The 15,201-nt window shown below is 44.6% G+C and overlaps 1 protein-coding gene across 1 annotated transcript in view; it reads left to right on the plus strand.

Moving 5' to 3' along the window:
- The window catches only part of Slc27a2 (solute carrier family 27 member 2), a 40,421-nt gene that overhangs the window by 20,419 nt on the left and 4,801 nt on the right, over nt 1-15,201 (plus strand). Inside the window, exons 5-8 of the mRNA XM_006986475.4 lie at nt 5,972-6,166; nt 9,353-9,443; nt 10,334-10,532; nt 12,340-12,437. Coding sequence (XP_006986537.3) covers nt 5,972-6,166; nt 9,353-9,443; nt 10,334-10,532; nt 12,340-12,437 — 583 coding nt within the window. The remainder of the gene's footprint in view (nt 1-5,971; nt 6,167-9,352; nt 9,444-10,333; nt 10,533-12,339; nt 12,438-15,201) is intronic.

Here is a 15,201-nt window from a genome sequence, read left to right on the forward strand (position 1 = left end):
AAAAAATAATTAGGAATTGAAATTTGGTCTTGCACACAGAAAGAATTTCCTGACAGTAAGTGAGTTCTACACATTGAGAAACACAGTCTCAAATAAAATAAAATAAAATAAAATAAAACAAAACAAAACAAAATATAGAAGAGACCTGAGTAAAAAAAAATAATAATAATAATAATTAAAAGATAGACTTGAAAGAACTCCTCAAACAAGAACTCAGGATCAGTGTAACCAGGACTGCCTCACCCTCAGAGCCGTTGAGAAGAACAGGCTGTCCCTAGAGAGGTTGACGCCACCAACAGCCCGAGACCCAATCAGGCAAACCAAATGGCTCCCCTCAGCATGGCTCGTCAAGCATGGCTGTCCTAGGGCCAGCACTGGAGACTGGAGCCTTCTGTGGCTGTGAACTTAACCATGTTCAGTGGCTTTTCTGGTAGAGCAGAGGACATGGAAAAGTAAGACCCCAGGAACAGTTCTTCAGGTCACTGGCTCAGATTTGACTCCCAGGAAAATACCCCATCAGAGCAAGGACCCCGGAGTCTGCAGGCTGTTCCTTGACTCCGCCATTTGAGCAGTATAATCAACCTTTCGAAATGTCAGCTTCCCAGCAGCCAAGACTGGCATGATGCTATTTTTCCTTAAGTAGAGTCTGAATACAAAATGAGCTTGTGGACACAAAGCATAGCTAAGCCTCTGTGTCTAGTAAGTGTGTAACAGGTGACGGCCATTGCTGCCGTTGTCACTGTGTTCTGTGCCTGCTAGTACCTGCATGCTGATCCTTACACAGTCTCTGAGTGAATCAATGACATGGTGTCTGAACCTTGTCCATGGAAGAAATGAGACCTTCTTCTCTTATCACTTTATTCAGTCTCTCTCATCTGGGTTTTAATGAGGCACAGGATAGCAAAGCTATTGACTGAAGTGGTTTTAAGGTTGTGTCGTTGAATCTTCTGTAGCTGTCCTGCCCGTTTCCCCTTGTAACGGCTGGATCTCACCCTGCAGAGCGTTCCTTTATAAGGAAAGATCACTCTGCTTCACGTGTCCAGGGTGAGGTCGGTCCACACTCCTATGTGGTTCATGTAGTTGCCTAAAAGCAGTGTCTTTTAAGGAAAAAAAATGTTTAATTTCCCTTTTTAGGTTTGTTTATTTATTTAATGTGTATGGGTGTTTTGCCTGCATGTATGTCTGTGCGTCGCATGTGTGCCTGATGCCAGCAGAGGTCAGAAGGAGAAGTTGGATCCCCTGGAGCTGGAGTTACAGATGGTTGTGAGCCACCATATGGATGCTGGGAACAAAACCTAGGTCCTCTGCAAGAACAGCCATGGCTCCCTGAGGCAGAGCCCATCCCTCCAGGCCCCTCCTTTAGGAGAAAGTATACATTAATGCAAGATGTTGGTAAAGTGTTTCAGTCCAATAGTTGGGAACTAAGTGATGGCAAAGGGTTCTCAGTGAGATTTTGTGTATCCGCTGGGGGTGTGACCAAGGAAAGAGAGAGAGAGAGAGAGAGAGAGAGAGAGAGAGAGAGAGAGAGAGAGAGAGCGAGCAGGGAGGGCTGGATCCAGAAGAGTTCCAGGAGGCACAAGTAAAAGTCAAGATATTTGGAAGGGAGGTAAGACAAGCGGAGCCCTGATGGAGCTGGAGCGACTCGCTTACCTCCCTAGAGATGTCTTCCCTTGCTCTGAGCGTGAGATGGCCTCTCAGGTCTCTTCATTTCTGAATCCCCTGAATTCTGGCAGAAACAGGCCAGAGTGGTGTGTGCCAGCACAGGGAGCAGAGTAAACTGGGGCAAAGCAGGAGGAAGAAGGAAGAGAGGAGAATCAGGAAGGTTTGCCAGAGGCAATGAGCACGGAGGTTCTCCCGATGCTCTGCCAGAAAGGCGGCTTCTCCTTATCTGGACGGAGAATCTGCAAACAGCTCTGCAGGTGAGCTGAGCCTGTCACCCAGGAGGCAGAGGCTTCACTGTGCTGCGTCTTAAATGTGAACATGACAGATCGTGACTAAAGATCCTCACATGGAAGGCTGAGGTGGGAGATGGGTTTGGAGCTGGAGTAAGGAGGGTTCATGGGAGGGAGAAAGGCCTCTTGCACAAAGCAGGCAGGTTAGAGCCTCCCTGTGTGCAACTACACAGCAGACGTGAAGAACATGGATTCGGGAATATTTGAAGACAGTGATGACCTTTCACCTTTTGGAAGTCACACAAAAACAAGGGAGCGGAGGGGGAAAGCACACAGCTGCATGATCTAAAAAAAAAAAACTAAGAGAGGGCTGGACAGAGTTCAGCAGTCAAGACCATTTGGAGCAGAGTTTGATTCCCAGTGTCCCCATGGTGGATCACAACCATCCATAACTCTAGTTCTAGGGGTTCTGACATCTTCTGGCCGCCTCCTCCTCCACCAGACACACACATGGTGCACAGACATACATGCAGGCAAAACACTCACACACATCAAATAAATTAGATATTTTTTTAGAGCTAAGAGAGATTACAACCTTGAACTACATGAACAGCAATTTGAAAGATGGAGGGAGACTAATGTAGTAGGCCCAAGAAAGGTAAAACCTAAGAAGCAGGTAACATGATGAAATTTAAGTGGAGGGAGGTTCATTCTCTAAGAACAGTTGGATTCTGACAGCACCCTGCACTGCAAGAAGACAACAGTGTGACGCCCTCAGAGTTCCAAGCAAAGGTTACCGTCCGCCTAGAATTCTATACCCAGCTGTGTTGTAGATCTGTTTTACAAGAAGAATATTTTCAAACTGGGCCTTGTTTCACAGGCCTGTAATCCAAACTACTTAGGAGTAAAATTTGATGAATCAAGAGTTAGAAATGTAAACATTGAAGTTGGAAAGGTGGGGATAAGAAAAAACACTAAGAGTTAGGAGTGTCGGTCTCGGAGCAGCAAGCTAAGGACAAGGATTGGGACGGAGAAACGGAATGATAACAGTATGCTTCATTCAAAAGCCCCTTCAGGACAGATTGATTTTTATACTGTACACTCTTCTCTCTCTTTCTCTCACTTTATTCTTCGTTTTCTTTCTTCCTTCCTTTTTTTTTTTTTTTTTAAGACAGGGCTTCATGTATCCCAGGCTGGCTTCTGGCCTCAAACTCTCTAAGCGGCCTGAGGATGACCTCGACCTTCTGATCCTCCTGCCTCTGAAAAGTGCTGTCTGGAGCCAAATAGATGTGTGTTTGATTCTCGGAGCAACTCCTTTGCTGTCTGTGTATCCCTGGGCTCTTCACTCGAAGCTTTCCAAGGCTCTGTTTCCTCGGTTGAAACCTGAGACAAATACCTCACGATCTGTCTTGTCCGGTGGGCTTTCGAAACTGAAGTAAGACAACACAGGCCCAATGCCAACACACAGACAAGCCCTCAGTGACCAGCGTCCGCTTACTTTAATTCTCTGGGTCTCTGCATTCCTCCCAGGACACGCTGACCTTTAACCTTTTTAGTCACTAAATCCCAGTGGGAACCTAGGCCCCAGGTGTGTGTGCCTGTCTCGGCTCAGCTCTCATGTAGAAGACAAAATAGAGGAATGTCCCACAAGTCAATTCCTTAGGAAAGTTGCTTAGGTGGGTAAAGAAGTACCACGTCCCCGGGAGGGGAGGAAGAGCGTGAGTCACACATCACCCTCAGCTACTAACAAGCAAGACAACGTAAAAAATTTGGGGCTTCTTAGAAGTTCCCGGGCCTCATATGTGACCAGAAACGTTTCTAGCCTTCAAAGTCCAGTCCCTTCTCCTGGTGTAACGAGATCCCTGGACTGTACGGTGAAAACTGAGCCCATGGTATTATGATTATAAATCCAGCTCCCTGCCACCCACAGGTGTCCTGCTGCACCTGTGTGGCTGGCCAGCTGCCCACATACCCAGGCACCTGCACCCTTCACCCCTCTGCCTTTGTACGGATGCCCCAGCCAGGAGCTGCAGAGCATTCCCGGGTGCAGGTTACTTGTTTAACCACAGAGATTATACTGTATGCAAAACACAGGCCCAAGCCCTGTGGAGGATTCAGAGGTATGTTTGGTCTCCAAGGAGGGAGCATCTAATGAAAGAGAGATGGGCTATTTGACAAGGAAGTGAACAAAGTGTGTGGGTGGAGAACGGAGTATGGGCAGCACGTGGAACGTGTGAGGTCCTGAATTTACACATGGGAAGGCCTCTCTGCCTTCTAACCGGCCTGGGAACTGTTGAGTACCACGGTCAGGTGGTTCTTAAGTGAAAATACGTATTTTCCAAATATGGAATGGTTTAGTCTCAGAGTTCCCATGAAAGGGAGCAGAAAGAGAACTCTGGAAATCTGCCAGTCCTTTCTGAGGAGAATAACACTGTATGGGCAGGGGAACCCTATCATTAATGGCAACTCTAGAGAGGGATTAGTGATTGGCATTCCAGGACAGCAGCCAATATAAGCCAGAACTGGCCCTGGCAAATGGACACACTCTCTACCTCCTGACAGGTCCTGGGTAATTGTAAAAGAGAACACAGTGAGTGCCCTGGGGCCTGTGGAGCTGATGAAGAGAGTATATTCCTAAGCAGGCAGAACACCCAGGACTTACACAGGTTCAAACCCCCTCAACCAACTTTGACTTAAGGACTCTGGCCGCTCTCCATACATTGTCCTCAGAAAGTCCACTCAAGGGACCATTTCCTTCCGTGACAATCTCCGTCGACCTCTCTAGCTAGAAAACCACAGTGGGCCTCATCACCTAAGTCCTTTGATCAATCAAGCTGCTTAAAAATCAAATCCAAACTTGCAGCTTCCTGAGGTTCTAGCCCCTTCTCCATGGAACCGATTCAAAGTTTATTTCAGTCTGCTTCTAAATGCTGCAGTCCTTCCCCGTGAGAGGAGACCAGCAGTCTCCTGCCTCCCTCCCTCCCTCCCTCTTCCTCCCTCCCCACCCTCACCCCCAGGCTATATTCCAAAGTCCCTTCTCAGCCTAGGAGGTAATGAAAGATGCTGAGGTAGTTGGATTGCTTCAGGTTGAACAGCAGAGTGAGTCCTTACACAGAGCAACGTTTCCTTTCTGATTTTCATTCATGACAAAGCTTCTTCCTCTTGGGCCGCCTGAGCAGCTAGAAGTTGGCATACTCCTTCTCTTACACTTCTCATCCTTTCCAGACAGTTCATTCCATTGGTTTAACGGCAACAGGTCTGGTAACCTTTGCCATACCTGGTAAATGTGGTCCAGACTCCTCTCCAGTTTCTAACGTTGTTGATCTTCAATGGTTTACGGGAAATACCCCCACCCTGCCCCATCTCAGTCGGGTTCCCAGTTTTCCTCATTGCCACATAAAAGCTATTGCTTTACCAACCGAAACACCCAGAATCTTACTGGTACCAGGAAGTGTTCATTTCTGACAGTTTCCCATGAGCACGTTCCTTCTGGAAATTCACTGGCACTCATCAGCCCCATAAGAAAACGATTGACATTTTACACTGGATACAAATTAGATGTTGGCATTACCTGGTTCATCTGGTTGTTTCATCTTGCCTCAAATCAAAGTGGGAAAATATCCTTTTTTTAATTATTAAATCAGCATTCCACCTGTCGGACTATGGAGCTTGTGTTGCAGAAAGAGGGGTGTGTGTCTGTGAGTGATTGACTAAGACGAATTTGTTTTTTTTTTTTTTGTCTTTTTTTTTTTGTTTTTTTTTTTTTTGTTGTTTTTTTTTTTGGTTTTTCGAGACAGGGTTTCTCTGTGTAGCTTTGTGCCTTTCCTGGAACTCACTTTGGAGACTAGGCTGGCCTCGAACTCACAGAGATCCGCCTGGCTCTGCCTCCCGAGTGCTGGGATTAAAGGCGTGCGCCACCAACGCCCGGCCTAAGACGAATTTGTAATGACACAAAAGTGAAATAAAATCAGGGCAACTACCGGCATAAATTGAATACATAGAATCTGAATACAGTGAGTGCAGAAATCCAAGCTCTCAAAATGTTAATGTTCTGTCTACTTCCTCTCCTGTTACCACAGAAACCAAATGACCGTGACCACAAAGTGAAAATAGCACTGGGAAATGGCTTACGGGGAGACGTGTGGAAAGAGTTTATCAAGAGATTTGGGGACATCCATGTGTATGAGTTCTACGCTTCCACTGAAGGCAATATTGGATTTCTGAATTACCCAAGAAAAATCGGTGCTGTCGGAAGAGCCAACTACCTCCAAAGAGTTAAGTACACTGAAAAATTAGCGCAGCGTAGCTGACTTTCAGAATACAGACCTTTAAAGCTGTACCACAAAGTAGCATCAGAACTACCAAGAGAAACTTGCCCATTGTCTAGGATGATGACCTTTTTGAGATCATCTCATAATCATAGCAACTCATTACTTTCAGCATTTGAAACCTGTATGAAATCACCCTCCCTTCATTCATACTTGTACATGGGGGAAAAAAACCTTGGGGGTCACCTTTCCGTAAATGCAGTGTCACATTTCCATGAAATGCAGTGTTTCCCTTTAATTGAGGGGTACATAAAAATCACATGGGGAGTTCTTTATGTATACGGGTATAGGTTCCCAACCTCCTGGCTTTGGAGTCATTTGTTCTGAGATAAGGCCCTTGGTGCTTTTAAAAGCTGTGCAGGGTTAAGACCAGCAGCCCGGACCTTCAAGAGAAGTGGGATGTTCTGATTGACATGTATGTTCTCCTCGTGGGTCCACCGGAAAGAAGTGTCTTCTCTTCCCTCTCTCCAGCGTTTTGTTGCCTGGGGACCCTGCAGGTCTGTTTTCTTGGTGGCCAGTCAGTCATTCTAAGGATGACCCATGGATACTGACCGGAGCTCCAGTGACCTGTACAGTGATCGCCGTCATCACGCCTCCAACAGGGAAACAGCCAGGAGCTCTGAGACAGCCTTTGTCCCCAGGGATTGACCGAGGGAGTGTCCATATGTTCAGTGCTGTGGCTCTGAAGGGCAGACTCCAGTGCCACTGTGTCCTAGCTGAGGGGCCCCAGGAAGTTACTTACAGTCCTTAGACCTCAGTTTCCCACCCCATGCTAGCTGAGTAGCCCCAGGAAGTTACTTACATTTCTTAGGCCTCCTTTTCAACATCTTAAAACAGAGATAAAAAGAAAAGATTGAGCCCAGGGGCTAGCCCAAATTCGGTGTTAATAAGGGGAAAGACTTGCAAAGTTATTTATGCGAAATCCCTGTTGTGTAATAACCTTGGGCATTAAGCCTTCCATTTCTTCTACTCTGGTGGGAGCACAAGGCATTCCCAAGTCCAAGGACCCTCTCCAGTGACGGCACCAAGCCCACACTGGGCAGCTCACTCCCTGACCTCTAGACCTGTGCTGTCCAGTGTGGTAGCCTCTAGCCAAGTGTAAATATTTAAATGTCAATAAAGCAAAAGTTTGAATTCAGTCCATCATTCACAGTAACCGCTGCCTTGCAGGTGCTCAGGGGTCACATGTCAGTGACACTATCCTGAGCAGAGCAGGTATTTTCCACCACCGTGAACAATCTTACCGAGCCACACTTCTACAGGCTGGGACATTAGTGTCAGGCCAGCGTGAACTAGCCCAGCCGTGGAGATTAAGGCTAAACACTAGCAAGCTGGCAGTGTTGCTCCTATTGACCTCAGAGAGAGGACTTTAATGGAAATTTGTTTCCTGCAAACTTCCACTTACATATGTGCAGATACACTACTAGCTCTTTACTTTCTCACCCATTGGTTGTCAGATTTTTATTGTCAGCTTTTCTATACTAAACAAACACCTTTAAAAAGAAAAAGAATTTTTAAAAAGTATTAAGGTGTCCCAGCAGCTAATGTGGAAAGAAGCATTAATTACAACCACAGGATTTTTGACATTCTTATAAATTAAATCAGTGTACATTTGTTGTCCAAAAATGCCACTCGGGGATTTTGAGTTGTTTTGTTTTGTTTTGTTTTTTGAGACAGGGTTTCTTTGTAGCCCAGTCTGGCCTTGAACTCAGAGACCAACCAGCCTCTACCTCCAGAGTACTGGGATTAAAGGCGTGTGCTACCACGCCCAGCACCACTTGGGTTTAATGGAGTTGAATCTGAGCTGGCACAGTAAACATGGCTGGCAGTTATATCTGGACACTGTTGTACTTGCTGATTTCCTTGAATGGGGAAAATAATATGCTTAGCATTATGATGGTATACATTCTTAACCGTCAAACTGTGAGTTAACGTAGAGTTGGGCTGTTGGTGCTCTAAATGTGGTTTCAGTTTTGTAGAACAGGGATTGAACCCAAGGCCTTGCACATGCTAAACAAGCATCTACTGCTAAGCCACGACCCAGACCTTTTAAAAACCTGTATTTTAGGATAAACTCTTACTAAGTTTCCCATACTAGCTCCAACTTGTGATCCTCCTACTTCAACACACACACACACACACACACACACACACACACACACACACACCATGTAGCTGGGATTACAGGTATGTTCCACCACTCCTGGCTATGATAGCCTTCTAATAATTTTATAGTCATGCCTGAAATAATTTTTTCTTTGATTCTTAAATATAATGAATAATGTGTCCCTGGGGATGAGGATACTAGCCATCTGATGGTAACATATTAATACATTATCAGATATGACTTTAAATCCATTTGTAATCTGTCCACCAAAAGATATGCATGACAATCAGGCGGTGGTGGCGCACGCCTTTAGTCCCAGCATGAGGGAGGCAGAGGCAGGCAGATCTCTGTGAGTTCTTTGAGGCCAGCCTGGGCTACAGAGTAAGTTTCAGGAAAGATGCCAAAGCTACACAGAGAAACCCTGTCTCGGGAAGAAAAAAAAAAAAAGATATGCATGAGAAAGATCCTAACAGTTTTATTTATATAGACCAAAATTAGAAATAATTCAAGAACCCATTAAAAATATCCATTAACAGAATAAAGTGTAGTATATTTATACAAGAGAAAACTGAATGTCAATAAAAATGGGCTCTTGGTCTCCAGTAGGTCTGGAGTTGAAGCTCAGAGGTGGGGCATTTGTATAGCTTGTGCAAGGTCTGGGCTCTGTCTCTGGTATCATCATCCACAGCGCCACCACTGAGAAGAACAGCAACGTGGGCTGATGTTCACAGACACAGTAACTAAGATAAGTCATGCATGCCCACACTTACTTATCAGGTTTAAAATTAATAGGTAGTGATAAAAGTCAGAATGGTGATTGACTACACAGGAGGCAGAGAGCAACTTCTTCAGTATAATGAAAATGTTTTATATGTGTATCTGGGTGGTAATTACAGATGCAAAATTCCACCCATGAAAATATATGTGGTATGTGTCCTTTCTGCACTTTTTGTAATAAAGTAAGCATAGAAAAATCTACAAAGCTCAGTTGATGTACTCAAATGCTATTTTTTTAATTTTGGCAGAAAGTTGTAAAGTATGAGCTGATTAAATATGATGTGGAGAAGGATGAACCTGTCCGTGACACAAATGGATATTGCATCAAAGTCCCCAAAGGTACTGTGGACTTTTTGTGCAATTAATTGTGCACAAAATTATCTTGACTAAGCAACATTTAAGAACTAACATAGTATTACCAGCTGGTAAATTTTATTAAATTTAGTGGGAGAAAGATTTTTATTGACATACTCTAAAATATATATATATATAAATTGAAGGCACTGGCTTACTGTAACATATAATTATACTTTTAAGCTAGTTGAGAACCTTGCTTGTAAGGTACTTTTTGGAAAGGTCCAGACTGCTATGGCTGCAAAGCTTTAGGTGGACCTTATGTTTATGCTTTTGCCCACTATGCATTTGTCTAGTTATGTATAGGAATCATTACTGAGTAAAATATTAGCAATAAGATAATTACAATTAGGTGACCATGCAGAATAAGGTTTGGTTTATGTGTCTGTGACATACATGCACACACACACATGGTCTGTATATGTTCCTTTTCCTACTGCTGTGGTCAAACACCCGACAGGAAGCATCTTAGGGGAGAAAGGGCTTGTCCTGGCTCACAGTTGAAAAGACACAGTCCATCATGCCGTTGAAGGCAGAATGGCAGGACTATAAGGGGGCCATATTGCATATACAGTGAGAAAGCAGAGCACAGACAGGAAATGGAACCCTACAGTGAGGCTCTACTTCATATAAGGTCCATAGCCTTCCAAATAATCACTACCTCTTGGGGAGTTCAGACACTTGAGCCTATGGGGGACATGTCACATTTAAACCACAGCATGGTAGATATGGATATGGATATGGATATAAGAAATGACACTTCCTACGGCCAGTTTCTTCTCTGTACCAACTTGTGCCAACAGTTTTAGGATGATGATAAAATGTGCTTAATCTCTTCACAAAAATAAATAGCAATTTACTCTCTTCTGTCTTAGGTGAGGTCGGACTCTTGGTTTGCAAAATCACACAACTTACACCATTTAACGGCTATGCTGGAGGAAAGTCTCAGACAGAAAAGAAAAAACTCAAAGATGTCTTTGAGAAAGGAGACCTCTATTTCAACAGTGGAGACCTCCTTATGATTGATCATGACGATTTTGTCTATTTTCATGACAGAGTTGGAGATACATTCCGGTGGGTTTCTCTGAATTGTTGCGTTCAAAAGAAATACATGCACACTTTGGACTATTCCTGAGCTGGAATCAGATGCCTCTCTCCCACAATGCTTCAGTTCTTCCTGCCTCTTGTGTGCCATTTTGTCTCCTACATTCCCAGAGAATAAGGAGTAAATTATAAAGTGTCTCTCTACAGCACAAATAAACATAAAGGCAGGACATCCCTTCCATGTTTCTGGAGCCCCAAGTCCACCCAGCTGCTCTTGCATGCATGTCCTGCACATTTCGCAGATGCTCTTAGGATAGCTGGGGATTTCCACATTTTTCTAGTCAGACAGCTTTCAGCTTTCGGATGAAAACATTGACGTGAAGCTAACCTGGTTGAAAAGGTGCGAAGTTCAGTGCCTGTTTCTCTCCCTTCCCTTGTGTCCTCCGTCTCCAGCCAAATGGTTTCCCACAAAATCCCCAGGCTAGCGTAAGGATGTTTGGAAGTCAGTTTGGTAAATGGTGGTGTGAATCCCCAATGATAGCTCGCTCGGTCCTCCAGCTCAGGCAGAGGCTTCCTTCCTGTGTGGATTCCCTGAGACAGGAATGCCCCATACAGCACAGAATACAGTGTCTGATGCAGGTCACTACCCTGGAGTGAGTGACTCAAGAAAGTATCAACTTCAGCTGACTACAGTAGAAAGATCAAAGTTAGATGAGAATCAGACTCACCACAGTCCTGGCCACAGGTATAACCATCTTTTTTTATTGGCTTACAAAAGCAACAGATTTTGTTTGGAACATGCCATAAGTTAATCATTCTTCCACCCATCTCTTGAGAGTTGGAATTTTATGCCACCCTCATTAAGAAGTTACTCCGGAAAGCTGGGGAGATGGCTAATACGGTATTTGCCTGGCAAGCACCAGGACCGGAGTTCAGTCCCCAGAACCCACATTTAAAAAGCTGGGCTTGATGCTAGGGGTTTGTAATCGAACCCTGGGGAGGCAGAAACAGGCAGATCCGTGAGCCTGCTGGCCCGCCAGCCACGCTAGCCAACTTGTTGAGCTCCGTGCTAGGGAGAGATCTTGCCTTAAAAGAGTGGACAGTGCCTGAGGACAAGCACTCAAGGGTGTCCTCTGGCCTACATACACACACACACACACACACACACACACACACACACACACACGCACGCACGCATGCACGCACGCACGCGCATGCATATGCACACTTACACAAAACATACACACGCATGTATTCATGAAGGCACACACACACACACACACACACACACACACACACACACACACACACACACAAAGATACTTTTGAGAGACCTAAAGGGTATTTTCATAAAACCCCTAATTCTTAATTAAATTAAAAGAGCACCTGGCTGGGCCTTAACATTACAATCTTTATGTAATAAAATTATGATTTTTTTCTTTTTAACTAAAAATTGTGTTATGTGAGAACTTGAAATACAACTATGAAATTCTCCTAACTAGATTGCTAACTGCTGACTGAATTAAATAAGATATTATAGGGGAAAAGTGAGAGACCGAAACAAAGCTAAAAGAAGTTGGGATTTATTTCTGACATCCAGTGAACTTTCTTAGCCTAGTCTGGATCTCACATTCAAACACAGTGATATCTATTATGCTTGTGTGACAAGACTGAAATTCCACATTCTATTACCTAGGTCTAGACCCTTTTGCCTCCAACAAGTGAGCTGGGAGTTTTAGGGGACCAGTATGGGAATACCAGCCACCTCGCCAAGGTCTAAAAGAAACACTGGCCAGAGAGCAAGAGTGACCTCAGCTAACCCTTGCTTTTCTCCCAGGTGGAAAGGAGAGAACGTAGCTACCACAGAAGTCGCCGACATAGTAGGATTGGTTGACTTTGTTCAGGAAGTGAATGTTTATGGAGTACCTGTGCCAGGTATGTAGAAGACACCGTGAATCTATCTGAACCCGCACAGGCACTGAACAGAATCATCACTGACAGGCCAAAGTTGGTCTTGCTTTCTCCTGCTGCCTGGAAAGTGAAGCTGCTGTCAATCAGCAGGGGTTAGGGCGTGTCTCTCTGCTCCAGGCACCACTGTCCGAGTAATTCAGTGCGACTGATGTGGGCCTGCCTCTGTGTTTTAGCTGCTGCTTAATTTAGTTCTTAGGCAGGGGAGGTCTCCTACTTCCCAAGTCTCTGTTTTGGCGTACCTTGAGAGCTTGAGGGCTGCAAAGTAGTCTATTGCAAGTGGGAACAATTGTAGTTTTTAGAAAGAAAACTGGGAAAGGGCAAATTTTGCTCAGCCTCTTTTTGTAGAGCAAGCTCCTAAGAGCAGACCAGACCCGGAATTTCAGAATCATCAAGAGTGGAGTCGCTGAGGTGTCCGCAGATCTGCCTCTGCCGGCAGGGTGGAAAGAAGCCTGCCTCCAACATCTGTGGGCTATTTCACAAGCCCCTCAAACTAGGGATAGATAACACTGGCCTGTTGAAATTGTCAGAACTAATTTATTTCAGTTTCATAAATACCAAATATATTTCTCAAATGTATACTAGAGTTGCCATAAGTAACAGTCATTTTAATTGTAGATATTAGAGAGGATTAAATTCTCCAAGTCAATGCCCAAATATAAGGTGTCAGGCTCTTATTGTTCCTAAAACTGAGTGTTTGGGATTCTCACCATTTATTCAAAGCAGAAATCAAAAGGCCCCCTTTCCCGCATGCTGACAGTGTGACAAAAGTTTCCCTGGGGAAATGCGACATGAACATCGACTCACCCCGATAGAGAGCCCATAACAGACACCACCAAAGTCCAACTTGGTGAACCAATGAGTTTTATTGGGTGAGGGGTGACTTACAGGAGCAGAAATGACTCAAAGACAATTGCATCACCAAGGCCACCCCAGCATGGGTGGCAGCACACCAAGCTGGGGAACCTGGAGCACAGTGCACAACCTGCAGGCTGCTCAGCAGGCTGGAGAGGGTCCTTTCCAGGGGCCTCAGTTGGTCTAAACCTCTTCCAGGCAGGCCAGCTGGTTTCTGCTTCCTCCAGGCAGATGGTCTGGTCTGAGAGTCTTTGTAGTTGGCTTATCTGGGAGTGACTCTCTGCAGTTTTATTGCTTCCTCTGGTAGGGCCATGAGTTCCTGAATCTACTTTAAGTTGTTTACTTTACTACATCATCTTATTTATTTTTTGTGAGAGTTTTTTTTTTATTTCCATGCAATTATATATTATACGTAAAACATATTCTCCCGGGCTGGAGAGATGGCTCAGAGGTTAAGAGCACTGGCTGTTCTTCCAGAGGTCCTGAGTTCAATTCCCAACAACCACATGGTGGCTCACAACCATCTGTAATGAGATCTGGTTCCCTCTTCTGGCCTGCAGGCATACACACAAACAGAATACTGTATACATAATTAATAAATAAATAAATAAATAAATAAATAAATAAATAAATCCTTGAAAAAAATATTCTCCCTATATCCTATTCTCCCTTTTCTCATCCATCCACCACCCAGATTTCTACTTCCATGTCATATATGCATATATGATTTTATAAAATCTATAAAATCCAAAAAACCACAAATGAGAGAAAATATTTGCCCTTTTGAAGCTGGCTTGATTCACTTAGTATAATTATCTCCAGTTTTGTCCAGCTCCCTGCAGATGACCTATCCTCAGTCTTCCTTAGGGCTGGAAATTATTCCATTGTGTACACACGCCCCATTTTCTTATTCACTTGGGTTGTTTCCACACCTCAGCTGCTGTGACTGTGCTGTACACGCACTGACATGCAAGTGTCTCTGTGGTGAGCTGGAGTCCTTTGGCTAGCCCCCAGCAGTGGACTAGCCGGGTCACATGTTAGCTCTGCTCTTGGTTCTGCTCAAGAAACCACCATGCTGATTTCCATAGTGGTTGGACTGATTTACATTCCCTTCAGCTGCAGGGTGGGCATTTTTCTTACCCGTTTCCCTATGATCTCATGACAATGATGTGATGGAAAGTGTAGCCACATCTCAGGTCACAGAGGCTTGACAAGTGGTCTGGAAGGAAATGAAGCAGACCCTCAGCTGAGGTAACACAAGTGTCCAAGTCACGATTGTCAGCCACCATGACACCCTCCGCTGTTATAGCCCCCTCTTAGAGTGGTGGGTATGTTTCAAAGTGCTAAACCTTAAACCTTTCCTTAACTAGCCGGGGAAAATCTAGAACGTGGATTGAAAGCCCAGTATTTCTCAAAGTGGAGTCTCAGATAAGCAGCGTCACTGGAAAACTTGCTAAAATTGACCTATGTCGGGTCCACTCAGATTTGCTTAGGGGGTGGGTCCAAGAAGCAGTACGTTTTAAAATCCCTCTAGTGACTCTAAAAAAAAACACTAGGCTAGGGGGTGTGGCTCCGTGGCAGAGTGCTTGCCCAGCAGGCGTTCAAGGCTCCGAGTTGGACCCTTAGCTCGCCCCCCACAACACACACACAACGTTCGAATCTTATTTAGATGCCACGAAAATGTCCTAAAATGTATGGTAATTGGACAATGTACTAAACACCACTGAAGTGGTGAAGATGATGAATTTCATATTTTATACAATTAAAAAAAATACAGACATGATGGCGTACAATTGTGATCTCAGCCCTCAGTGGACTGAAGTATAAGTCACTTCAAGGTCAGCCAGAGCTAGGTAGTGAATTCCAGACTAGCCTG

Source organism: Peromyscus maniculatus, chromosome 4, assembly GCF_049852395.1.
Source record: "Peromyscus maniculatus bairdii isolate BWxNUB_F1_BW_parent chromosome 4, HU_Pman_BW_mat_3.1, whole genome shotgun sequence".
Lineage (NCBI taxonomy): Eukaryota > Metazoa > Chordata > Mammalia > Rodentia > Cricetidae > Peromyscus > Peromyscus maniculatus.